The sequence below is a fragment of the Vanessa cardui genome, chromosome 20, assembly GCF_905220365.1.
Source record: "Vanessa cardui chromosome 20, ilVanCard2.1, whole genome shotgun sequence".
Classification (NCBI taxonomy): Eukaryota; Metazoa; Arthropoda; class Insecta; order Lepidoptera; family Nymphalidae; genus Vanessa; species Vanessa cardui.
Window position 1 is genome coordinate 8594277 of NC_061142.1, and position 27928 is coordinate 8622204.

At 31.8% G+C, this 27928-nt stretch overlaps 1 protein-coding gene across 4 annotated transcripts in view; it reads right to left on the reverse strand.

Annotated features, from left to right (window-relative positions):
* The window catches only part of LOC124538569 (protein doublesex-like), a 156653-nt gene that overhangs the window by 78651 nt on the left and 50074 nt on the right, over positions 1–27928 (reverse strand). Inside the window, exons 2-4 of one of the 4 annotated variants that reach the window (XR_006966985.1) lie at positions 27178–27321; positions 23803–23884; positions 22173–22340 (exon numbers count right to left, since the gene is read on the reverse strand). Coding sequence is in view for 3 of the 4 variants with exons in the window: in XM_047115662.1 (XP_046971618.1) it covers positions 22466–22499; positions 23803–23884; positions 27178–27321 (260 nt within the window). In the remaining variant the exon portion in view is untranslated. Of the gene's footprint in view, positions 1–22172; positions 22500–23785; positions 23885–27177; positions 27322–27928 lie in introns of those variants that run through there. The other 3 variants (XM_047115663.1, XM_047115662.1, XM_047115661.1) reach the window with 3 other exon arrangements.

Consider the following 27928-nt stretch of genomic DNA (forward strand, 5'->3'; position numbering starts at 1 on the left):
CATATCCCAGCACGCTGTTCCAATGCGGGTTGGTGGAATACACATGTGGCAGAATTTCGATGAAATTAGACACGTGCAGGTTTTCTCACGATGTTTTCCTTCGCCGCTGAGCACGAGATGAATTATAACTCAAATTTAGACATGTATATTCAGTGGTGTCTGCCTGGGTTTGAACCCGCAAACATCGGTTAAGATGCGCGGGTTCTAACCACTGGGCCATCTCAGCTTATATGACTCACAAGTCACATCCACTTAATAAAAAAAAAAACAATAAAAACAAACGTAAATGTGGACTTGACTTGACAATTTCCCACCTTTTATTCGAATGTATGTCTTATAATAACGAAAAAGGAATATGCAATGTATCTCAAACGTTAAAAGAATTTTTAAATCAAGAATGTTATTACGAAACTCTAAAATTTTTGAAATTAATTAATTTTTATAATATAATAATTGTTATGTAACTGTGTTCGCTAGTGACCTTAGATGTTAAAAAACGACCTTAATCTAAATAAATTAAAAAATAATATCCTTCATTTGTTTCTTCGAACAAAAACATTTTTGATTCCGATGGAATATGAATTTATTCATCTCTCAATGTACGGAATCATCGTATCGTATCGTATGGCTCGGGAAGGAATGCCAGACCGCTCACTAAAAACCAGCCTTCGTAACTCACGGCATGCGCCACCACTTTATCCGTTGAGGTAGGTTGCGGCGCGGCGGTCTTCACATTATTTTCGTTGATAAATTCAAAGCCGATAACATTTTCGAGGTACAGAACATTATATATATGAGTATAATGTTTTTGTATGTTTCAAAATTTCCAATTTTAATATCCGTTTGAGAAAAAAACATCACAATTTATCAGGTTTTTTTTCTAGATCAGTGATTCCCAAAGTGGTCCAGGTGGAACCCCATGGGTCCACGGGAGACATGATGGGGGTCTACGTAGGCGTGAATAAAAAATGGGGGTCCAAAAGATGTTAATGGGGGTCCACGAAAATTTATTTGCTTTTAAAAGTAAAGAGAAAAAATGTGAGCATACCTAGTCATATTACCTTATTAATTTTTTCTTTTAATTCTATTCTTTTAATAAGTGAAGTGTTAGAAAATGTACCATGTTTCATTTTTATTTTACCTATCAGAATATAGGGACAGAACTCAGATGCGACACAATTTTTATTTTTTGGCGACTTTAAGAATGTGGTAGAAATGTAGCAGCATGGGGTCCACTGAAACCAATAAAATTTTAAAAGTGGTCCACGATAAAAATAAGTTTGGGAACTACTGTTCTAGATATATTTGATTGGCTTTGAGATATTATAAGATATTTTAATAAAATGAGAGCAAAATGTCATGGACCGTGCAGTTAGATGATTAGGACTACAGATGTAAAGATTGCTTATCACGACACTGATTGTATTGTAATATTTGTTTCTGCTCATCACTTGATTATATCTTAAGTAAATTATGTATTTTGCCCGTGCGAGGTTTGTATCGAAGATAAATAGTATAACCTATTTACTATTTACGATCTTATATATACACTAAATAGTATAAACCAATTTGATCCTTTAAAACTACACAACGGATTTTGATGCAGTTTTTTTTATAGATAGAGTGATTCGAGAGGAAGGTTTTTGTTTTTTACATGGTTAATATAGTATCACATATTATTTTAGCAGTTTCTAATGTGATGTCGTAAATAAACAAATTTTGTAGTATATTTATTATGTATTCCGACAGTGCGAAGTCGGGGCGCGTCGCTAGTTAAAAATAAGATATACACAGACAATTTGTATTGTCCAAGTCATAATTATCACAGTTTGTCATACAAAAAAAATGTTTATAAAGATTTGGCTAAGTGTGTTTATATACAGCGTTTTTCATAATAAATTTATGCGATTAAAATATGAACTCATATGATCAATAAAAACTTTTGTATTTTATCTCAAGTTACCTGTGATTTTTACATAACATCCATTTTGTAAAGCAAGTGTCACACTGGATGACAAAATAATCAATAGTTAAATTAATTGTTCAATCAGTAATGTTGTGTTTCGGTTTGAAGTGAGCCGGAGTAACTTCTGGCCCTTGGACATAACATCTTAGTTTCCAGGGTTGGTGGCACATTAGCCATGTAAGGAATACTTAATATTATTTACATTCGTATCTATGGACATCGATGATCACCTACCATGTATGGTGGACCATTTGCCCTTTCAACTAACCTAAAAAATACTTCAAGAAGCAAGCGTGCGTAGTACGCATATGTTATTTATAATTTACTTAGGTATAACTAAAACAGAACAGTACACATATTACATAAGACTCCAGTTAGATACTATTTCAGCCAAGGCTTCACGGACAGTTAGTATAATGCATCTCTCTCTCTTATCGCTATATTTTGCTCTTTTTTTAATTTTCACTTTACATATAAAAATTATTTGACTCCTTTATTTATATTTTATTTTTGATTTATTCAAATTAAATAAGTTAGAGTATTTTTTAAAAAGATTTTACGTAATGTCTCTCTTTTACCTAGTTCGTTTATCGGGCTCTACTATTATTCAATTTTGTGATGTGTCTATAATTAATGCATCACTTGTTTTAACATGATTAAATTCAAGCATTATTATTGGAATGTCTATTAGACTACCACAGAAATACTGTAAGTAAGTAGTAAGTTTTGTAGACTAAAAATCCTATTGCCCTTTGTTAATATCGAAACCATTTTCGTTGTTATAAGGTACTTAAATATAAATTATTTATCAACAAAATGTGTTATTTAAGTGATACTGTATAAAGTGCTTTGTTGAGCTGCGTGTACAGCGCTCTCAGCGACACAAAGGCGCTCTCAAGCGCTCGCGGCCACGAAATCTAGCAGGTGTTGTGAATACACCGACTTGACACAGTGACGTATTGAACGAACGATACTGCGTTTTTTTTATATTATTAAAACTGGTTTTTCGCATACGTATTGGCTCAAAGCTGGTCGTTACAGTATCGCATACATTGATGACTTCCGGTAATATAACCAATGATAACCGATCATTTAAACGACGAATAACAAACGTTGTTGAATATATTACAGTAAACAAAAGTCCTATATGTTTCCTTTTTTTATATAGGTTCCGGGAAGGCATATAACTCAACTCCATGATGGTAAGTGGAAGTTTCCAAACTCGAAGACGACCAGTACAGTCAGTAAGAATGTGTTGCATTAGTCGACCTCGCCATGCCAGCCCGCAATGCTTCTTTACGCCTCATTTGTAGACATCTAGGTTAAAAGGATCTAAGTCATAGTTAGGCGCTAGCACGAGAGGCACGAGATATGTGAAGTAAAGGAGGTTCATTCATAAATTCTGACAGATATTCTGAAGCTAACAGAGAGAGCTCAATCCGAATCGTATGACGTGCTTAGAAAAGATTAAGTGAGCTCCCATTCTATATAATTATCGTCTTTTTATATGGCGGAAAATACAAAAAACGCGACGATATAGCAATCTACTGTAATACGGGCGAGCTTGAATAATTAAAGCAACTTTATAATTACAGCGCTCGTAAAATCGGCACCTAGCTCAAACTTGTGCTAATAAAAGAAGTTTTCCTCTAAAACCTTTAAAAATAAAGTTTGCTCTTAGCTTCGAAATTCGATGGTCATAAAAGTGTTTTACGAGCGGCCCGGCGCAGGCGCGTGACTTTTTACTCAAATACATGATTTATTTTGCGAGAAATGCAATTTTTCGCGCAATACGTTTATAAGGCGAATTTTATAATCCGAACATGATTTTACACTTAAGATTGGCTTAAATAGCTTATCTTGGAAACATCTAAGTTTTTTGAAGTTTTAACTTAACATTGGCATTAAGTTTTATCTTGGAAATCATTGGAAGTAGGTTTTGTTAGAAGTTCCGATTTTGAATATATACTCTTATATTATATACACCATTATTATATACACACTATTATTATATACACCACAACATAATTAAATAAAAAATCTCTGGTTTAGCAGACTTACTCATAGTAATTTTATAAACGCTGTCGTGACTGATAGATATGTGGGAATAGGGCAGTAATTTTAAGGGCATTAAATTAGAACCCATAGATTATATTAGTCAATTCTCAGCATTGTTGCAAGGTAATAAATACACACAACTCTGGGCTATAAAACAGTAATAAGTCGAAATCAAGCGAAATGATGAATTTTAGCGCCTCGCGACTCACGGCGGTGTTGTCAGTTAATTGTCCTGGCTCTCTTAAACTGCGAAGTCAACACTAAACACCGAGTTTATTAGAACCTATCCGAGCCACTCGTAAAGCTCTATTTATGACGTTTCCAACGTAGTGTGCTCAAGCCCTAATTGGGAGCTATACAGCCGCGTTGAAATAGTAAAAATATCTCAAGTAATCGTAAAATTTACGACTATATTCTTTAGGCTTCGTATGTAATTACTACATAGTTACTGAGAGCTAATTTGGTACTTTTAGGCGGCGTGATCGTCGATTCTGCTTTAAAGGTACGAAAACATTAATCTAAGATCGGGTTAAGCTATCAAGAATGCATTGCAATGAAATATTACGTTTTTACACTAGGCTTTCGAGTCTATATTTTATATGGAAGGTTTGAATTGTTAAATGAAACCCACTATATGATCCAGTAAGGATGATTTGGGCAAAATGAGGCGTTATGCATTATATTTTCAATTATGTGTCACTATCTATATCTACATATACTAATATAATAAATGTGAAAGTAACTCTGTCTATCTGTGGCTCATTCATGACCAAACCGCTGAACCGAATTTCATGAAAAATAGTATGAAGACAACTTGAACTCCAGGATAAGACAGACTACTTTTTTGCCTAACATATGACAACCAACAGCCTAAAATACAAGAGAAGTCGGCGGTTACTAGTAGGGATATATAGAAAGCTTTCAAATAGATAAAACAAAGACAGAGTCATTCAAGTAGATCAAATAATTATATCGTAAGTGAGAACTCTCTTCAAAACTTATCGTCAGTTCCTTGATAGTATTATGGAAATTCATCTCGTAATGAAACCACACAGATAAATTAGAACTCCAGAGAGTATTATTCAAAACAGATAGACATCCCGTCCTAATATTCGTCCGAGTGTACTTTAATTAAACTAAGGTGAGCGTCACGAACGTTAAATGTAGACCATTGTAAATTCCAGCAACGTTTCAGTTTCATGACTTTAGTTGGAAAACGCCGTCGGACTTTTATGAGCAATTTCGGTTCAGACGTTTTGTTATATTACCAATGCTTTTAAGGTGCTGCACCTCGCTCCGGTAAACATATGTGCAATTTTATGGGCCACTAGTTTATGGAAAATGTGTAATAATTTTCGCGGGAGCGTTAACGTTCTATGTAATGCGCCATACGTCTCCTCTGACAGATGTGCCCATTGAAAAACCACATTACAGTCAAATGAATCACTCGCTTCGTTTATAATTTTAATATGCTTCGAGAATGTTTATTTACAACTTCAGTTGATTGAGATATTTTATATATTTCGATTTAAGCGATCAATAGTCATGTCATAGATTAAAACTATCTGTAATTTATCCCTTCCATAGATGTAATGCAAATTTTAGAGGGTACCTTTGCCGATAGTGGTGTCATGTCAGTTAGGAGATCATTGTTTTAGCGCCAAAAAGTGTACACAAAATCCATTGTGGTTCTAGAGTCGGTTTTTATGTTTCATGGTTTAGTACTTTGGCAAATAACATGCACAAAGGGCATAGTCAGTCGCGCCTTATCTGTGCAAGAAATATAATAAAGACATCGAACAATATCTATGTTTATGGACGAAGATTATTCTTTTAACATTTATATTATAAATAAAAATAAAAACTTTAATTTATGTTCTAATAAATTAGTCTAGTTAAATTTTACCAAAACCACAAAATATTAATATTGTATACATATATTATCGATCCCTAAAAAAATCACCTGCCTAAAAATTTCTTCTTACGAATTAAACGTGCTGAGAAATACCTCGAAGAAAAATAAGTGAACAAGCACACTTTTGCGAATTATGAACGCAAACAAACGCATTATTTATTAAGAATATAGTAAACTATGAATAAATATCAAAAGGAATCGGAAATTTGTATTGTTTGGATGTATAAAATCACTTTTGTTTTCTAACTGATCACAGAGAAATCGATGACATATTAGTTAATAGTGACTTTTGAATAATTAATGACTTAAGTATCATGTGCTTAATTTGTGTGGAAGAAAAACATAATGAGAAAACCTACATGTGTTTAATTTCAATGAAATTCGGCCACGTGTGAATCCAACCCGCATTAGAGCAGCTCGGTGGTGTATTCTCAAACCTTTTCCAAATCTCAAAGCGAGAGCAATTTACAGACTGTTTTAAAAGTCGCCTAGTTACAAAAAATCGACAACAATCAACATAACAACTTTGTATTCGATGTCTCCCGCGTAATATAAGTAATAATCTGGCTCGCATCCAAGTGAAATCTGTTTATTATGAACTAGTTGATGAAATTGATACCGACACGTGTTCCATTGTGTATCCGGTTCAAGCTGTACGCCACTTTGAAAATAATAATCTTTTTATTATTTATAGTGTGTCTAGATCGACAGTCTAAACTGCGAACGCGTCGAACAAAACAGTAATCACTAAGTACACACACACACTCTCACACACACACACACAAGTAAAGTAGTTTGACGTTTGGTGAGTGTCATGTGTAGTTGTCCCTCACACCAGCATAGTAATGTTGTGCCGTTAGGTTTTGTTCTTAGATATATAAAAAATAATTACAGATAATCTTATTGAAAACTTGGTACAGTATCGCATAGTCTATGGAAAGTTACGAGTATCATTTTAGCACTATATTAATTTGTCCTAAATATTTTTTATGTATTTAGAAACTGACATATATATGTACACAAATCTTAGCATATAGATTTTCCTGTAAACCGTTTGTTATAATAAATATTTTTTTAAAGTCCAATAAAGTTTAATTATCCGTCTGAGAAAAATAAAATACCTGTCATAACTTTATACAAAATACATATTATAGAAGAACATATTATATATGTGTATATACCAATTGTCATTTATTTATCAATAAAACCGTCTTCACATAAATACAACATCGAGAATTGTAAAGATAACGAAAATCAAATAGAGCTGTAATGACTAATAAGTTTATCTACAAAAAAATAAATAAAAGCTTCTAAAAAACCTGTTAAGTATATTTAAGCAATATAAAACAATTCATCAAAAGTTTTTAAATCTGATTTTTTGTCTAATATTTTGTTTGGTAACAATTATTGTTATTAATCAAAGTTAAGTACACACAAAAGTACACATAAATAAAACATAAACATTAAAATTAGTCCATATAGGGCAAAAGGAAGTATCATGTTAATTATAAAATTATATAGTGAATATCGCACGTCGGTAATAAAACGCTAGTTCTTGAAGATTACGATTTCCCATTAAATGTAAAACCTTATAAGCGAGCACTTTTATGCATTGAATATTTACTACAGCCCGCTTGCTGAAATTGAACATAAAATCAACTGCCGCCATTACATTATATAACTCTTAGCAAATATATATGTATGTATATACTTAAGCATGTTTTGAAAGAAACTAATAAGGAGGTTGTATTTTGTTTTCGTCGAATGCACTTATTTTTTTCAAACATATGTTTTATTTCGTTAAACTTTTTTAAGCATTTTAAATAAAATTTATTATGTTTGCGTACTTTTTTTCTACGAAATTTATATACATTTTGTTAAAACTAAAACATAATAAACCATGAAATCGGTCAATGAGTATCCATGATATGTAATTTTTATGAGGTAACCTACTTATTGTTTCGGTACACCAGTCCTTATGGAACGTTGTGGTGGAATAAGCTTTATCATCACCTAATTTTTTAAACGGTAAAATGGCTATAGCTAAGATTCGTTTTAATAACTGTCATATCCTTTAGAACTTAGCAACCTAATTATTGTTATGTCATTAAAAATGTTTTAAATAAAATGTATGATATAAAATCACAAATTATTATTTATTTAGTAAAAACATCTTACCACCAACCGTAAATATTTGAAATCAGCTTAGATTTGATGAGATTGTTAATAGTTTTTCGTTTTATACTTATAAGATAAAGATTCATTTGTTTTGCTAACGCTATCTTAATTTATAGTGACAGATTTTACTCAACAGTATAAAGAAAAGTAATATCTACTATTATATAAATCGACCAGTATATCAAAATGCAATCAATTTTGAAAGAATATATTTATTTCGAATAGCGTATTATTTAAGTGACTATATAAAAAATCGCATTCCTTATTCTAGATTACCGATCTAGACTGTGACGCTCAAAGGAGCTTTTCAATCTACGAGACGCAATAAAAATATGCCATGCTCCACAAGACACATAAAACCGGCAACGACAATGAATTCCTGAAAAAGATGATATCTCACTCTTTACAACCGCGCTAGAGCGGGACAAAAGGCTTGGTAATAAAACTTTTGATAGGATCCGAGAGAATCCATGGTATAGGGTATAGTCCGCTTTTACTGGCGAAGGACCGTGTATCGTCTCAGTTTTATGCGAGTTCTAAAATTTTAAAGATTTTATCGCATTTCCCTTTTATGCGGAAATGGATAACGGAAGTCGGATGAAATTTTACATTTTTATTGCTATTGGTTATGTCTGCTACGTAACTGTGAGGTTTTATTGTAATTTATTATTATTACGATCATTTAATTAGCTTTACATCCGTAGATTTAGTCTTTTAGTCATTATAATCGTTAAATCAAGTTCCAAGATGGAAATCTTAAGAAAGCTGGGCATTAATTCCACAACGCTCCTCCAATTCGGCTAAATACATCACAGGAGACTTCAAACTTAACAATAATGCCGTTGTGTTTACGCAGAACCCACGGTCTTCCTGTGAAAAGCACGTGTTCAAACCACTGGACAATCTCGGCTCACGGTAACTTTACCGCAACCAAACAAACACAAGTTTGTGTGTTGATTGTTTTCCAAACTGTGGTCAATTTACGGCTACACGGACTTTTCGCCCCTGCCAAAAGCAAAATTAAACGAACTGTCACACGAAATTCACTATTAACACACGTAAGTTAAAGTCTAATTTAATTTGCGCGTAATTTGTTTTCGGAAATTTACACGAATGGACACGAAAATTGTCGAGAAAGGCAACCGCAGCGAACTTACTTTACCGACTGTCTATTAAACTGTTGCCATATATTGTTTTAATTTATACAATTAAGTTCGTACTCGCCAAACTATTCAAAGGGCAAATCAAATCAATTTATTCAAGTAAACTTCACAATGAAGCTTTTTTGAATCGTCGATAATTAAATACTACCACCGTTTCAGAAAGCAGCCTCCAGCGAGAAGAAACGGCAAGGAACTCCCATAGTTGCTTTAAAATAAAAAGATTTACAATGCTGTTCTTTACAATAATTTTTGTCCTGTAATGGAACCCGAGCCTAAAGACAGATGTTTTTTTCTAAAAAGTACTCTTTTAATGAGATAAGATTTCTTTAATAATTTAGTCTCTATAAACTTTAAATTATATAAAGGGTTTCTTTCTCTTCTCAAGGAAATTCAGTAAAAAGGAAACCTACTCCACTTCGCAAACGTAATGGTGGATATTAGAACGAATAAATATAAATAAGTTACCTTGGAAGGTTTTTTTTCCTGAAATCCGAGTGTCATTCATACTACTAACTGTAATTCAATAGTGATTGCACAGATGCGTCCGTATTTGTGATCTTCGTTTTGGCAGTCTAACTTTAAAAGAATACTCCTTATTTTTTATGAAATCACTAAAAGTATCCGTAGTCAATTACTTCTAACAGAATTAATATGTACATTTAACGATCTATGAAAAGGTATTAGGTGGATTTTTTAAATGTTTTTATTCGTTAATGAACGAACAATTTCATTGCAAACAATTTTTCGTTTTAATGAGAAAAAACACTTTCATTAAGAGTAATTAAAATAAGCAATGAGTAAAACGTATTGAAAAGTTGATTAATTTAAATCGAAATTTCGATTTGTGTTTAACGACTTGTTTACTTACGACAAATCGTTACTGGATCGGACCATGTCAAATCTTTATCGAAAACTAATTATCCGCTGAAACTGATTTAATTATTCATTTCAACAAGTCAATCAATGTTGCCTGTACATAAAATTGCTAGCGTTGAATAAATTTACAAATTTACGATATATAAGAAATAAAATATTTTTATTTTTGTTTTACTTGCAATATGCATATCTCAATTCTAATATAGATAGACATTATAAATTTACTAACGTATTTTACTTCTATAAATAGTTAACTTTTCAATTCAACATCATCTATATTAAATTAATAAACATGAAAATAACCGTGTCTGTCTGTCGTTCTTTCACGACGAAAGACGACCTCCGTGGTCGAGTGGTGTGTACTCCTCTCCGAGGTCCTGGGTTTAATTCCCGGCTGAGTCGATGTTTTTAGAGAGAGATTATTATTAGTTTTCTATGTTGTCTTTGGTCTGGGTGTTTGTGGTACCGTCGTTACTTCTGATTTTCCATAACACAAGTGCTTTAGCTACTTACATTGGGATCAGAGTAATATATGTGATGTTGTCTCATATTTATTATTTATTATTATTATGAAATTACTGAACCTTATTTGTCCAAAAAAAAAGTCCAAGGACGGAAATAGATTACTCTTTTATCTAACACATGACAACCAACCTCCTAAAACGCAAGCCAAGCCGCGAGCGACAACTAGTATTAGATAAATGGATTATTTGGGGTCCTATCCAGTCGGCTTTGTTTCTTTGGTCCAATACAATGCGTTTGACACAAATGAATGGTTACCGTAGCGTCCGGCAAGGCATTTATACACGGGACGACCAACCGCGCTTAATCAGACACCTTTTAATTGTTTGTCCTGAGCTATTATTTACTTATTATAATGACCGATGCTTCAATACATCGTCTGCTTAACCCCATTCTGCTAAATTATCCAAATCTAAATAAAAAAAATAATAACGCTTCTTTTAGTACAACGAGATAGTGTATTTGTGTACGGCGTCTTTTTTATTTCTTAGTACTTACCATTAAGAGAAGTAGCTAGTGAGATCTTGGCCGTTTATTCGCGGAAATATCTACTCACTCAATTTCATTTGCGACATGTCCAAGACTGACTTACTGACTCAAATAGTATATCAGTCATACCATTTTAAGCCTTGTATCGTTTAAAACTTTTAATTAATTCAATGTCGCTTATTACTTTGTGATATTTTACAATTGTGTTCTGCAGATAACCGAGGCTCAGTGGTAAGAAAACTTAGCGATGATTGCTGATTCAAGTCCAGGTCACTGACTTTTTATGTGCTTAATATAAGTTAATTTTCATCAAAAGATCGTACCTAGAATTGGACAGTCTGATGAAAGCTCCAGGATCACTCGAAGAGGAGAATTTAGCCTAGCCCTGAAAAATTAAGTCTACTGTAGTAGGATAACAAGCAAGTGACTTCATCATAAGCCCGGCCAGTCAGGAGCGTTTTATGAAAAACGTTTAAAAAAATGCATTTTTATTTATGGATTTTTGAATAAATGAAGTATTATTTTCAACTTTCGTTAATAAATAACCATTTTCAACTCATAATATACACTGATTAAATAGCCTATTGGAGAGTCTGATGGAAGCTCCAGGCTTACTCGGGAGAGAATACTTTAGCCTTGAAACATTTATTTTACTTAGTAGGATTCCCGATTCTTCTTACAGAAAAGCGCTTCTCAGGTGTTCTTAATAGCTTAGAGACTTCTCTAAATAATAGCCGAGCTATTGTCACCGATCATATGAGACAGCCTATAACAATCTATCAGCTGTCTCACATTTGCGCTATTTTCAAATCGATCGTTTCAGATTCAATATCGCGTGAGCGACGGCGCGTGGCATTTTAATTCGGACGCTATTCTTGACGTGGTAACAAACCAGTTTAAGATTTACTATTGGATATTTTTAACTTCAATGGCGTTGATTGGGTAGTTAAGATTATATTAATAATGTCAATATTATTTATATCAGGCCGGATCAGAAATTTGGAATGTATTTTATATGTCAATTGTTTTGTATTTTAAACAAGTTTTGGATAAGACCTCTGCCATATTTTTGTGTTTGTTTGGTTGCTAGAGACTCAAAAAGTAGCGAAAGTATTTTTATATGGTTTTTAGCAAGAATCGTAATAATTAATCAGGGTGGTTTAAGCGTATATTGTATTTAAAATTTAAAAGACGATTTGTTGAACATATTGGTAAAATCGTGCTGATTAGGAGTTTGGTAAGTGTAAGTGCTGAGTTTCTTTCGCCGGTTCTTCTCAGGTCAGGGTGTTCCTTTTTCCGAACCGGTGGTAGTGTTTATTTGACAATCAATAAGTAAGTGTAATGCTTTTATATTGAATAAAGGAATTTGAGTTTGAGTTTGAGTTTGTACCGCGTAAAACAAATATCGGGTTATATGTATACGACGTAACCGTTTTCTGTAAGCCCTTATAATTCTAAATGTAAGAAGCTGGGAGCTGGTCAAACCATAAGAGGAAGACATATCAAAGCCATACACATCTGCAGATGTTAGTTATTACAAGGAAAAAAAATCCATATAAAGTGATTAAGATATATATACGAAAACTTATGTATGCATTTGTGCACGGGTAAATTGGTCACCTGATGGTAAATGATCACCACTACCACACACAATGACACCGTTTGAACTTATTATAATTTCTTACAGAACCAATGCGCAACCTTAAGAAAGTAAGATATTATGTCCCTTGTCCTTGTCCTCACAATGGCACACGCCACTTCAAACTCTAACAATACTAAGCTTTACTGATTGGAAGTAGAGTGTATGATTATTGGGTGGTACCTTCACAGACGGGCGATCAATATCTTTCATACTGTTTCTGTTTAATTTGTAAATATGAAAGAGATTCTATCACTCTGATATTCTTACGCAAAATATACTGAACCCATTTCGTAAAACGTATCACTAATTTACAATAAATCCTGTTTTATTAATATCTTTTAATGAACGTTAACAAAGTCAAGGGTAAAAGTAACTTTCATACAAGAGCTGTATGTATATATTTCTTTAGCAATACTGGTCTCAAACAGCATTCCATTCATTCATTCAAATCTGAGGAACTGCGTTGTGGGATATTTATGTTAAAATAATGCGGCATGACGTAAAAGCAAGAGACTCAGAGTCCTTTGATATACCGTACCAAAGGATCTGTAACATATCTTACCGAAGAAAAATCCATTACTTGGACATGATGAATGAGATATATGTAAATAATAAGATTATGTTAGTCCCATCTATAAGATATCAAATCAAAATATTCTTTGTTCAAATAAGCTTTTATGAGAATGTATATTCTTTTTAATTTTACAGGATTTTAATTAAATGTCAAGCTATCGTAAAAAGGCCAGCAAGTAACTCAATTGGCTGTTAGAGTAAATGTATACAGCGCCAAAAAAAAAAAAAGCACGACGAATCATTATTAAAATGCCCACAAATATTAAAATGTTTGGAATTTTGTTTCAAATTGGAATTTCAAGAAGCGTCTGAATGTACTTGAGCAAATTAACAGACTACATCGCTGGTGTAGTTGATACATATAAAACACAAGAGAATATTTCCTAAAGGTTTTGCATTCTCCAAATCGGGCTAATTAAAAGTTATTTAGTAACGAAGTGTAGCAGTATTTACTTTATTTATTTATAACATCAGAGATGCCGTCAAATTCGACGAAACGAGCCCCTCTCATGCGAAGGCAAGGCAGTTGCCCTGGTTGCCATCCCCTAAATCCAGATTTGTGCTTAATCGGTCTGGATCATTATCATGTAAATCGCTTGCCACTCTCACTAAAGTTATAAACACATTTTCAACAATTAACAAAGATCATCGTACAATAACTTAATCACAAACATATCTTGATGAACAGAATTATTTTCAAACGGGGTACACATTGCAACTGACCACACTTGTAAACAATGTTATTTAGCACGTACTTGGATAACTTGCCCGGCTTTACGAACTAGTTTTGCTCAGTGAAGCGATTGCGCTTGAACAATAAAATGGAAGCTCGCGCAAAACTAATGGCTTGCTTAATGTAAATTTTATAAATGTTGTCGTTAGGTTTAATTAGCATTTGATTGGCTTTTTTTATGGTATAGGTTGGCGGACGAGCATATGGGCCACCTAATGGTAAGTGGTCGCCATCACCCATAGACAATAACGCTGTAAAAAGCATTAACTATTCCTTACAATGTGCCACCAACCTTGGGAACTAAGATGTTATATCCCTTGTGCCTGTACACTGCTCATTCACCCTTCAAACCGGAACACAACAATACTGAGTACTGTTATTTGGCGGTAGAAAAACCGATGAGTGTCTGAGTGAGTGAGTGAATCAAATGCTTATTATAATTAAGTCGTTAGGCTTAATTATAATTAGCATTTGATTGGTTGAGCTTGATTTTCAGTTTTATTGCTGATGTTTGATGATGATATGATACGAGATCTGTTATAAGGCAACATCCGATACTCCTTATCATTACAGCAACTTGGAGATCCCGATAAGATGTTTTTAATTTTAAATTGCATCATATCTATACATATAATAAAATTGGAGTGTCTGTTTGTAATATTAAAATATCCTTTTTACTCAATGTACATGTATCTACATATACACGGTACATATACTGAAATAACATTTTATACAATTTTTGTCGGTCTGCCTGTCTGTCTGATTGTTCTGGCTAATCTCTGGAATGGCTGGACCGACGGATTTTCACTAGCAGATAACTGATATAATAGGGAGTAACTTAGGCTAAAATATTTTTTTTTTATTCAAAGGCGTACAAGATCGCGGGCACAGCTAGTTTTTTTATATAATGTAGATGTATAAGATTTTTTTTTGTTATGACACTAAAAATTACTACATTGTGTCATTCATCATGGAAAGACCGATTGCTTGGTAAAGCAAGGGGGCGATGACCTGAAGGTTCCACTCAACAGATTGTGCAAAGCAAAGTCGGTTTTGGCGTAACTTGGGTGAAACCGATGTCCATCATTGGGATATTGGGTAAAAATTGGTACGTTATAATCAGATATGCTAACGCAATATCATATAGAACTTAGTCATAAGTTTGCAATACTCTGTACTGATATGTTCCAATGTGAAGGGCGAATATCAGCCAGTATCACTGTTAGCCATATGAGCTATTTGACCGAATATATGACCTAGCTGTTTGACCGAGATGTTTGACAATTGGGGGACCAATGGGACACCTTTATTAGTTGTTCTAAATTTAAAACTACTAAATTCCATTCGGTGTTGTCTGACAATAAGATGTGATGTGGAGCGCAGAAGAAGCATCTTTTATACGGTCAATTCTCTCGTTCTATTTATGAAAACATTTAATCATTATCATAAAATAGTCGTATAAAAGTTATAAAATGTTTCAAGTTATATAGTTTTCTGGGAACACCTATGCTACTCCTGAGCTGTTCGCATAAAATTAGTCACAGCAAAATAAGCAATGGAAGCGTTAAAGCCCTTCAAGCTATTCACCGACTGTAGTCGTAAAATATTAGCTGTCTCTTTCTTAATGAACGAAACGGTTTGCGCGAGGGAGAAGAAAGATCGGTTGCAACATTGTAATCGAATAACCCATGTCAATACCGGAATAAAATAGTAATGTGCAGTTTTACGCGAAATACTTCCCACTATTGAATGTTTTAAAAGATTTATTTTATTATTATTGCATTATCATCATTTTAATATAATTTAATATCGAATAATAAAATTATGTTTTGTTATATGGCGACTGGGGAGCTTATTAAAAGCGGGTTCAAAACAATAATAAAATACTTAAAGTGTTAACTTAAAAGCCAGTGAATTTGTGTAAGCCGTTCTTTTACCGACGTCCAGCAAATCCTGTGTAGGGCTTCTAGCAGATTATCACCCTTATTACGACAAAGTACCGACAATATTTTTAACCGCGTTGTAAAGGATTAAAACGTACCTATGGTTTAATAGCCGATGTCATACTATGGTTTTGTTGAACTATTGACACGTGTTACAATATAGTAGTGTTAGTTTGGGATACATAATATAGCGTAAAATTTAATGATAAATTACGGTTATTATTAAGTGATTAGGAGGTTCGTATAGTTAAATCATTAAGAGTTTGGAGAGATTATTAATAATGAAATATTAATGAAAATTAAAATAATATGTTATAGATTAGGTATGGAATTTATTTCGAAATTGCTTCTTATGTTTGAAGTGAACAAAGATTGATGAATATAAAATTAATTAGGATCAACTATTTAAACTAAGTGATTATTTGTATTTCAATTGACTAAGCGGAATGTATGTAATTTTTTCTGAGTAGATAATCGATTTTTCCTAATTCCTACTTCGATCTCTATATTAAATGTTACGTGACGTCAAATATATTTTAGACTAGTAACATTTGTTGATTAGCTTAAAATAAAAATTGTAATTTAATTGAAATAATCAAACTTTTATTTAATCTATTTTTGTTGCTTAATTTAAAAAGTAGTAGAGGTTTTTAAAATCGATTTAACGATTAATCGTTTTAAATCGTTTTGTGTGAATGCGGCTTAAGCCTCTAACTTATTAAGAAGAATACATAACAACTGCACGTTCCTCAGTTGTTTGAAATTGTATATTTTCTCTAATGAAGTAGGTACTTATGAAACTAACTACTAATATTTGGTTTTTATATTAGGACTTGTCTTTAGATTTTCCGTGGTTTAACACAAAGTAGTCTGTATGACTTAAGGCATTTTTTACACCTTTTATGGTATTTAGACCACCCATCACATCCTACCACTTTATGTCACAGACCTCCCTAGAAGACCCCATAAAATGAATACTGTTTACAAAGTAATCGTTTTAATGGTCTAACAAATGTTTCTAGCTCATGGGGGATAGGGGTAATCAGTTTTGCGGTTGTAAAAAACCAGAAACAGAAATTATTGGTATAATTCTTCGTCTATTGGTAGATGTTTCAAGTTTTACGACACCACCAGTAATTGAAACATTCGTTTTACGATCGGTGTGAATAGGAAAAAGAAACTTTATTGAATTATAAGAGAGTTTATTTTAAATTGATAAAAATGCTATAAATTAGAATAAAAATGGCGTAGTAAATTTATTGGGATGGCTTAACTTTTAAACACAAATATATTTTCTATTCTCTTTGCTTCTGGGCTTTTTCTGAAAAGTTTTTAAAAACCACCATGACAATTTAATTATTTTTTAACTAGTCGAAAAGATTAAGCCTCTACTGATTTACTTGGTGGTAGGACTTTGTGCAAGCCCGTATGTTTTGTTACGGTACTGTGTTGTTGTTTACGGTTTGAAGGGTGTAAACCAATATACCTACAGGCATAAGGGACATAACCTCTTAGTTTACAAGGTTGGTAGCGCATTGGTGATATAACAAATGGTTAATATTGCTTACAGCGCTATTGTCTATGGGAAATGGTGTGGTCACCACAACTTACCAAATAGTGGCCCATTAGTTCCTCCGCCTACCCATATCATAAAAATAAAATGGTGACAGAAAGGATGTTTGGTATTATAAATTTAAATATTAGGGGAATGTTGCTATCATTGGACCGGCTCTTTCATTGGACCACCTAATTCTTTCAAAAACTATGCGTGTTATGACCAGTTCAATACGATGCTAGGCAACAGTACCGCACCCGTTGTCCATCAGCCAAAACTCAGTGCGCTTGCGAAATGTGGCACCTAGTAATGCACCCATGTCAGTGGCGACCGTGATATAAAAACCGAGCCATCAACAAACTGATGTAAATAGCAATGTATTTATTAATGTTTGATGATTGTAATACATCAGGATAGCAAATTTATCTGCTTTTATAGAGATGATAAAGTTTTTTAGCTTATTTTACATATTTTTAAATACACGCTTTCGTTCTGTTGATATACCTAGTTGCCATCAATGGACCACTATGGTGACGCCATCATTGGACCGGTCCAATCAAAGAAATTTAGCGAATTAATTATTTTCACTTAGTAGAATTCTAAGAAATGTTTCTATCTGTTTAAATTTTCTGTATGAAAATTTGTGTGAAATTAAATATAAATGATTTTTTTTTCTTCATGAAAGTCCCTACTCGAAATTATTGTAATCGATCGTTGATCTCGTGAAAAGTTCCTAAACAGTTAGTTATAATATTAGTTTACACGGAAAAAAATAATACTATTATAAAGAAATGAATATAAAAGTAATTCTTATTGTGTGTTTCATTTGAGTCACCTTCATTGGACCGTTAATACAAATGTTTCTAAGTCCAATGATGGCAACTTAGTGGTCCATTCAAGGTGACGCTGGTCCAAAGAAAGCAACTCCTCATTGAAAAGTTATTTTAGTATATTTTTAAAATCTTGCAACTTACATTGCCAATAATTTATATATGATTTAATTAACATAAAAAGCATTACATTACAACATTTGGATTCCGTTTGTCGATGATATTTTATGAGATATGATGTCATAAAGTTAAGTGGTCCAATCATAGCAACCTTCCCCTATAACTATTTTTTCAACAACAAATATTATCCGACGTATAAATAATAAAATTAAAATAATCAAATAGTATTGAAGTGTATCCTTTATTTATTAAGACATTTGTGTATAATAGAGTTCTTGCAAATTGTAAAACATTACCCTTCGCCAATTAAAAGTTTAGCCTTTGGCATTTGAGTCATTACTTGTTAATTATGAAAGTAGTTTGTACTTCAAACATTGTATGACAATAAATAATGAATAGGTAGATATATATATATATATATATATATATATATATATATATATATATATATATATATATATATATATTGGATAGCAATCGAAAACCGGTTATAAGCGGTATATGTCAAACCGATCGTTAGGGAACTGACAGTCATATGTTTTTTTAGTTAGTTCGTTTATGGAATTAGCTGAGCCGTGTTTGATGGGACTTTTCGTTGTAACATCTTAGTAATCCTTTGATTGTTTTCTAATTTAGAGAGTTTTTGACTAATCAGATGTTGCTGCCTCTGATGCTCATCTGTTCTAGAAAAGAACGAGTGGGGTCTTTCTTACTTTATTATACTTTATTTATTATGTAATATTTATATTAGATTTTGGCCGGTAAAGAAAAATATCACATTTCTAGATATTAAAATGATGACTTTTATATGATATTTCAACTTCTACAATCGGATATAATAAGATCAAAATCAAAATAAATTTTATTCCAATAGGCCTTTACAAGCACTTTTGAATCGTCATTTAACAATTAAGTGAAGCTATCACCGGTTCGGAAAGTAGATTCAACCGAGAAGAACCGACAAGAAACTCAATAGTTACTCTTTTTCAAATTTAAACAATACAATGTCATGTCAGCTAATACAATTATTAAACCGAATACGAATTTTATTTATTAATACAAGGATAAGGCCACATCCCAAATTTATAGCTACAAATATGACAATCTTTCATGTGTTTACATGAAAGATTGTCATATTTGTCCATGTTTCATCCTCTATTTACATGTTGAGCTGAGATGGCCCAGTGGTTAGAACGCTAGCATCTTAACCGATGATTTCAGGTTCAAACCCAGGCAAGCACCACTATATACATATACGTTCTTAATTTGTGTTTATAATTCATCTCGTGCTCGGCGGTGAAGGATAACGTCGTGAGGAAACCTGCATGTGTCTAATTTTATCGAAATTGTGCCACATGTGCATTCCACCAACCCGCGTTGGAACAGGGTGGTGGAATATGTTCTAAACCTTCTCCTCAAAGGGAGAGGAGGCCTTTGCCCAGCAGTGGCAAATTTACAGGCTGTTATTTTACTTGTTAAGAATTTATTTTTTGATAATTTGATAAAGTTATACTACGATCCCAAAGAACAGTACTGTAAACATAAATGTCAACAAATAATGCTGTATGACATATACATAACACGCAGTGCGAAGGATATAGCATCGCTGTTCTATAAAAGCTCATTTAATATCACTCTTGTGAAAATGAGAAAATGCGTTTCTCCTTTAAGTATTACTTACTTTCTCGTTTACTGACGTTTACTGACCGTTTAGGTCAGTAAACGTCAATACCTGATTGTGATCACCATCGCCTATAGACTTTTGCGCTGTAAGAATTAGCAAACGTTCCGAACATCGCCCATGCACATCCAATCTTGTGAAAGCCATGTCTTTTGTACCTATAGCTCACTGGCTCACTCAGCCTCCAAACTAGAACCCAACACTACTTGTGTGGCTTTGTATTCAGGTTCAACGCACTAAGTAAAATTATTTTGAGGGTATTACCACGGCATCGTTTACGTTGTAGAGGCTGATTGTCAAGTGTCAGCTAAAAAGTAGTCTGTGCTTTCGTAGGTTTCAAACTTTCTTCACACCTAATTTAATCATATTCAATTCAGTGGTTTGGCATCAAAGAGCATGAGACAGACGGACAGATTCACTTTCACATTTATAATATTAGTATAGATCATGATATATTATAGTTATAGATCTATAGATATAATGTCGCTTATCACTTTATTACATTTCAAGATAGTTTCTGCGATGGGATTCGAGGTTATGTAATTTGGATGTTTCGATAATTATGTTCGATGGTTCGTCAAATTTTGAATTTAGAACAACAGAACCGTTCAAACTGAAATTATGTACAGTCAGAGTAAAAAAACCGCCATCAGTTTTCAAATTAATTCCTTTATCAAGTCTCAAACTCTTAGTACCTTTTGAATCTAAACATCAAATCATTGCGATGCAATATGTCGTTCTCGATCGGTAAAGCAGATTATCGCTCATATTGAGCACACGAAAATTGATCTTAAGGTGACGAAACTTTTCTTACCCCAACAGTAACTATTTTTAAATTAACAGTTTTTTATATCGTTCATTACATTTAATGTGTACGATTGTTCGCCAAATTTTGAATTTGGAACAGAACCGTTAAAACTGAAATTATGTCGTTATTTTCGCACTCAAAATCACACAAATATAAACTAATAATCAGCTAAGCCGTAAAGGAAATAGCTCAACTCCCGAAGCGTTTTCAAATTAAACATTTTTATCAATTCCGAGAAACACAACACAACGTATAATAAAATATACTTTCGTTTTAAAATATACGAGTATAGCATAATTGCAATTTTTATTACTTCTGCGAATCGACGTATAAAATACAATTTGCCTACATATTATTGAATTTTACAACGCACGCCATTACGAAGATTCCTAAGGAGTTTTACAATCTGTAATTATATATTATAAACAGTAAACGATCTCGGTTTCAATCTGGGGAAATGTTAGCTGCGATGATTGCAATTAATTTTTTGTTGTGTGTTTTATATATATTTGTGGAAGTAGAGTAAATCGTTATCATCGTATTTTAAATTAAGAACGTCGTAGCAACGCCGTTATAAAATCGAATTCTATAATTAAATGTTACAAAGACATTACTTTTTATATTTTTGAAAAAAGGAACATAGATTGTTTTATATTTGTAACAATATGATTAAAACTTTTTTTTTTAATTTTCAAAATAAGAACATACTTTTTCGATTTGTCATTTGTATACATATCAGTGATACAATCTTGTTTTTAATCGAACTTTTTGAGAATATATTTAAGTTTTGAAATGAGAACACAAAACGTCTTAATCCATTTAGTGCTGTATATTCAATGGAATGTTTACAGATAAGATATTATGAACTAAAATTAAGAGTCACTATTTAAGTCTATATATATATAATATGATGTGTGCTTTTGATTTGATCATATAGGTTTACCATAACATATATCTTATATATATGATAATTATTTTGTACCCAAAAAAAGATTCAACATATAAACCCATCGCCCAGCGCAGTAGCATGGCGGGTTATGTAAGTCATGTATAGGTGTTTTTATTATTATAACGATGAGACTCTTAAATAATGACCCTTGGAAGTTTATAAAGTACTTACCCGCCAGTCTTCAAGCGTTGAAACCGAACTGTTCGACATTCGCACACAGCATCGCACAGCACGCGTCCACATATAAACCGCACTTGTAAAACTAAGTATCATTCGCAAAACAACTTCATCGACGATGATAGTACACCACTTATATTATTAATTTCGCTCAGCATTTTCCTACAAAAAAGAAAATAAACACTAAATGAATATATCGATAACACTAGCACATCACTTGACCGCGTGATTTTTTTAACGAAATTTCGGTTAACGGTCACTGACATTACTCTTTTTTTTTTTAATTTTTAAATTTCGAACTTTTCCACCTTCGTCCGGTCACTGCAAAGTGGAAATCACTACTGGTTAGTGTGTTTACTGAATTAGCTGACTTAAACATTTCTTTTATCGACATGTGTATGCAATATTGTTGTACGTGTAACAATGTATGTATGTATATTGTGACAAAAGATTGTTTTATAAGGCGCAGAGAGGAAAATGTATAAATAAATATAAATTAATGTTCTACATTGTGATTGTTTACGTGATAACTACTGATAACATTTACATTGAAGTGTTATATTGAAACTAACTTTAAGGCTATATATAGATTTAGTTTATTTATCCAACCAACATCCTTGTTACTAATTACTATTTATTATGATTCTTCATGTAACCATCATTATTTTCTAATTAAGGACATTCCCATTTCTTTAATTAGGACTGTCCTAAATAAACACGAAACAATGACTAACCTATCCAATAACAATATATTAGTTTTAATTACAAACATGCTTTACATGAAATTTATATTCTAGATTAGTTTTCGACTTCTATATCTTCTTCTTCGACTATTCATGAATTAAAATATATAGTTTTAATTTTAAGTCATCGATAAATAATAAATAAGTAATGACCAGGTGCAATCGATAACTCAAATTACACGCCTTAACGTGAACCGATGGACAATAAATTACCACTAATTATATGCAAGTAATGATGAGATGTTTTAAGTACTATTTTATATAATGTTACATCTTTATTTTAAACTGCTAAGTTTTCATTTTAAGAATGTATTCGATATTTAAAATAAAATAAAAACGATTTCTGTTATAAATTTCTCATTCGATTGTGATAAAATTTTGGCGCGAGTTTGTGTAACCCCAGAGAAGGCATTAGTAAAGATAAAAAAAAAGAATTTGGTTGAATATTTGTACATCAATATAAACGTTTTGTGTATATATTCTACACGTGCTAGGTAAGCAACCAAGCACACGTATTGTTTTGTTCAAAATAATTATTTATAAAGTTTCAAAACTTATAAATACAATTCAAAAAGAAAAAAATCTAGAATTTATTTTAGGTTAACCAATTGAAATTAAATCATCAAAGAAAAACCAAATATATTAACGCTTTGATATTATAAATATCTTCAATCTGCAATGTTCCTAATTTGAATTTGAATAAATTATTGAAAAAAAAATTGTTTAATTCATTTTAATTGCATTTTGAATTTGGAATGTTATTTGAAATATTTTAAGATTGTATAGAGTGTATGTATGTGTGTTTCGTGTATGTGTCTATGTGTGCATGTTGGTTCAACATGTGGTATTGAACAACTATATTACTGTATTAAAGTCCGTACTGGCGAGTCGAGTTCCGCAGTTCGTGACCGTCAAAGATGTTCAAATTGTGCTTCCTCGCGTACTCGTTGATGATCATCTTCCCTGAGGACAAAAATAATTTAAGACATTCGCAGAGCGGCGCAGGCAGAGATGACACAAAATACAGATACATAATTAAAAAAAAAAAAAATCTTAAAATATATTTTTACTTCAGCAATAATAAATTAAGTAAAAATATATTTTGTGGTATTAAGATAAGATTTATAAATTCGACAAATTAAAAGAAATTCTTTTAACTTTTAGTAAACGAATTGTTTTAGAAGCAATTCATAGATAACGCATAAAATTATGCATAAGAAGTCAATCCATGTAATACGGTAATGGAGATTGATGATATTCAAACCGGTATAGTGTGGAACAACACTATTAATGCATGACAGCTAACGTAAACCGTATATTGATAAATTATACTTCAATATTTACCGGTCATAAAAAAGCGGAGAATTGCAAACTGTTTAAATAAAGAACGACAAAGATTTCAAAAATAAAACATCCGAAAAAAGAAAATTCTATTTTTAAAAGTAGTAAATCGATTTAATTGATTTTTGTTTTTATTTTCATAAATGGAAAATAAATTTACAGGATTTACATAGACTATTACACAGGCTATTAGCCTGATATTTTATTTACCTATTTATAATTTTTGACTATAGTATTAAAAAAAAATAATTAAAGTATTTTATAAAACACTTTAATTATTTTTTTAAATTTACTTATTTAGGTAATAAAGGATTTTAATATATTCGATTTCTAATCTTTTTTAACTCTTTACAGTTTATTCAGTAGGTACAAGATTTAAATGTATCCGATTTTTGAATTGTTCTTCTAAAATATATATGTATCAAATCTATAATATGAAATATTACATCTTTACTTTTTACTTAAATTTAAAATGAACGTAACAAAAAAAACTTCTTTTATTTAATTTATTACGTACCTTCTACTTCGTAAATTTTTGATATTAATCAATTTATTTAATTATATAAATTACAATTACTTTAGTTAAAATAACGTTTGAACGAAAAACGCTGTATTGATTTTAAAATTTACCTCAAAAACGTTAATTAATTTCGTAAATAAAACAAATAAAAAAACTACGTATGAACACGTATATGCTATTCTTTACAACAACGAAGTAGATTTAAAATAATATCAACACGATATTATTTTAAATCTCTCATTTCACAGAATCGCTTAACAGAATTTAACTATTTTCTATCGAGTGTAGTATCGTTCTATACTATAATGTAATTGTGTTGTCTATACTAAAACATAATAACAAAAATAAAATGAAACCGTTGAACGAAAACAAAAAACATTGTAGGTATCAATGTAAATTAATTATTTTAAATATTAATTCGCCCAGCAAGATTGTTTTATGAGACAATGGCTCAAATAATATCTTCAATCGGAAATAAATACAAACACTATTTTTAAAGTATCAACAAATCAGCAATCTTTCAAAAAAAATTTTTTAATTGTGTAACAGATAAGTCACTGCCTCATTAAACTAAAGCTAACGCAAGCAATCAACGAAAGCAATGAGATGACATAAAGCGCTTAAGCAGCGGTTAAGCCCGTAACACATTATAAATAAATAAAGCTAACTATACATTGTGTGTAATACATATACAAGGCCAAATATATTTCACACTTATGCCAGTATGCTTTATGTGAACATGAACAATTGGAATAGATTCTAATTTCAAAAATGACGAACTATAAAAATAATTTTGAATATATATATTTTTTTTTATTAAATTTAATATTATAATGCCACTGTTTTGGCATGTTCTAACAAGAGGCACTCATAAGAAACTCAAAAGCTACTTTTTTCATGTGGCAACTACCTGTATGTGATTACATAGACAGTGGCGGATTTACAAATCTGCCGCTAGTAGGCTATTCAATTTTTGCCGCCCCTACTTCTATCGTCCTCATTACATCGGCTTTTTACCGTTATTAGTATGATTATAAACTAGGTGATATTTCAATTACTAGATTATTTTTCCAACCCGCTATGTAATGACGAGTAATAAGGATTATGGACGTAATGTGTATACATATAATTGTAAGTTTTTTTTTAATTTCTGTAAGACAAATTTGAGCTAAATTTGCCGCCCCTCTAAATCTGCCGCCCTAGGCTCCAGCCTAATTAGCATATTGGTAAATCCGTCACTGCCCATAGATATCTACAGTGCCTACAGTTTATGAAAATCCAAGAAGAAATGATGATGACCAAAGAGTTCCTCATTAATATATCTTTATGTATGTACAATACAGCACGATTCCTATTAACAACTAAAACACTTTAATATTACTTTCAAATTACGATAACAACTTCTCACATACAAAACTCCATTTTTTTGCGAATCCGTAATGAATATCATAGTTATATAACCAATGATCTCGCCTCAATTCAATGTCAAATTATGCCTCTTGTACATGAAATAAGCAATACAATTACATTTTTTATCTCATGAACAAGACATTCATAGATGTCGAAATATCAAGCTCCATCAAATAAAAATAAAAAACGTGGTAACTATCCCTTTTTTAATAAATGCAATACAATAACATTTATGCACTCGAGATAATCAACGAATCGGACTCTCTCGAAACTTCTCCATTTATCATATATTTATTTAATACTTATTGGTAACAATAATTTAATGCATACACTTATTCATTGTGTGTGTTGTCTTGCTATTGTATTCCATGTTATGTGTACGCGGCTTTATTTCAATATATTTAAATCTACTCAGTAAACGTTATCATTTATCAAATGTAGTAATCGTATTTCTTCAAATTATATAATGTATTTATTCTAGTAAGTATTTCAAATCATAAAAGATTATTATCGCTTCTTATGTCATCTCATTGCAAATAAAAGAAATTCATTATTGACAGTATTTTTGGAAGAATTGTATAAGTACATTACAAAACCTATGTACATACATAGTACTGCTTAATTCAAGCTTTATACAATATAGGTAACTGCATAGTAGACGTTAGTTTAACGAAAAAGAAATGATATTTTATCGGTTTTACTAAATATTAAAACAAATCTCTACTTATGGCATTATAGAGCTTTATAGAAACATACAATACCGGTATGTATATATAGCAATGAAATAAAACTTTAAGATTTAAAAGAAAAATAAATTCATAATAAAAGGCTCAAATTAAGAATTAATTATCTACCACCAAAAATCTAATAAATATTTGGCATTATATAATTCTTCCAATATACTCGAAATAAAAAAAAAGCAGAGCCCACGTTTATATCGCGAATGCATTTTATTAATTCTAGAATATTGTAAGCCAGTTCTTACCTTCATCTATTTTCCGCGATGCTTCTTCGAGATCGCTCCCCGCGTAGTTGAGGATGACCAGCACTAAAGGCATCATCTCCCACGAATAATGAAATTTTTCTAACAGCTTATGACAATTTTCCACTAGAGACTCGAGTGATACCGCTGTAAGAAATAGAAAGATAGGATTTATTAAACGTGTCGAAAACAAAATTGTCTGTTGTTCTTTTTTTAAATATTTGTTTTTTTTTCGAACTAAGCAAAGAATTGCGCTTATAAGTACTCTGTTCTGCCCTGTAAATTAATTATGACGGATATGTCAGATTTGTTAATATAATATCGTATAGGTATGTAGGTAATATTTTTATCATATAGGGCAAATAGGGCAATTCTTCTTGATTTGAATATACTAGTCCTATCTATTGAATATCGGTTTGTAGAGATGGACAATGGTGGTAGAGATATGTGCAAGCTGCTAGGTACCACTCAGTCATCTTAGATTCTACCAACAGGCAGCAGTTCTGAGTGAGTCAGTGTAATTACAGACACAAGAGATATGATATGATGATATCTCTGGTTCCATTGTTTGGAGCGTAATGGAGTTATAGTGATACCTATATTAATTTGTAATCAGCACACGATATGTAGCTAATATAGCTATAACCCTTAGATGAACGAGTTAAAGCCGTTTGTTTGTATAAGAACATACTATACATTTACTTTGTGCAACCCCGCCTGGGTAGGTACCGGCCTCTCAACAGATATACTACCG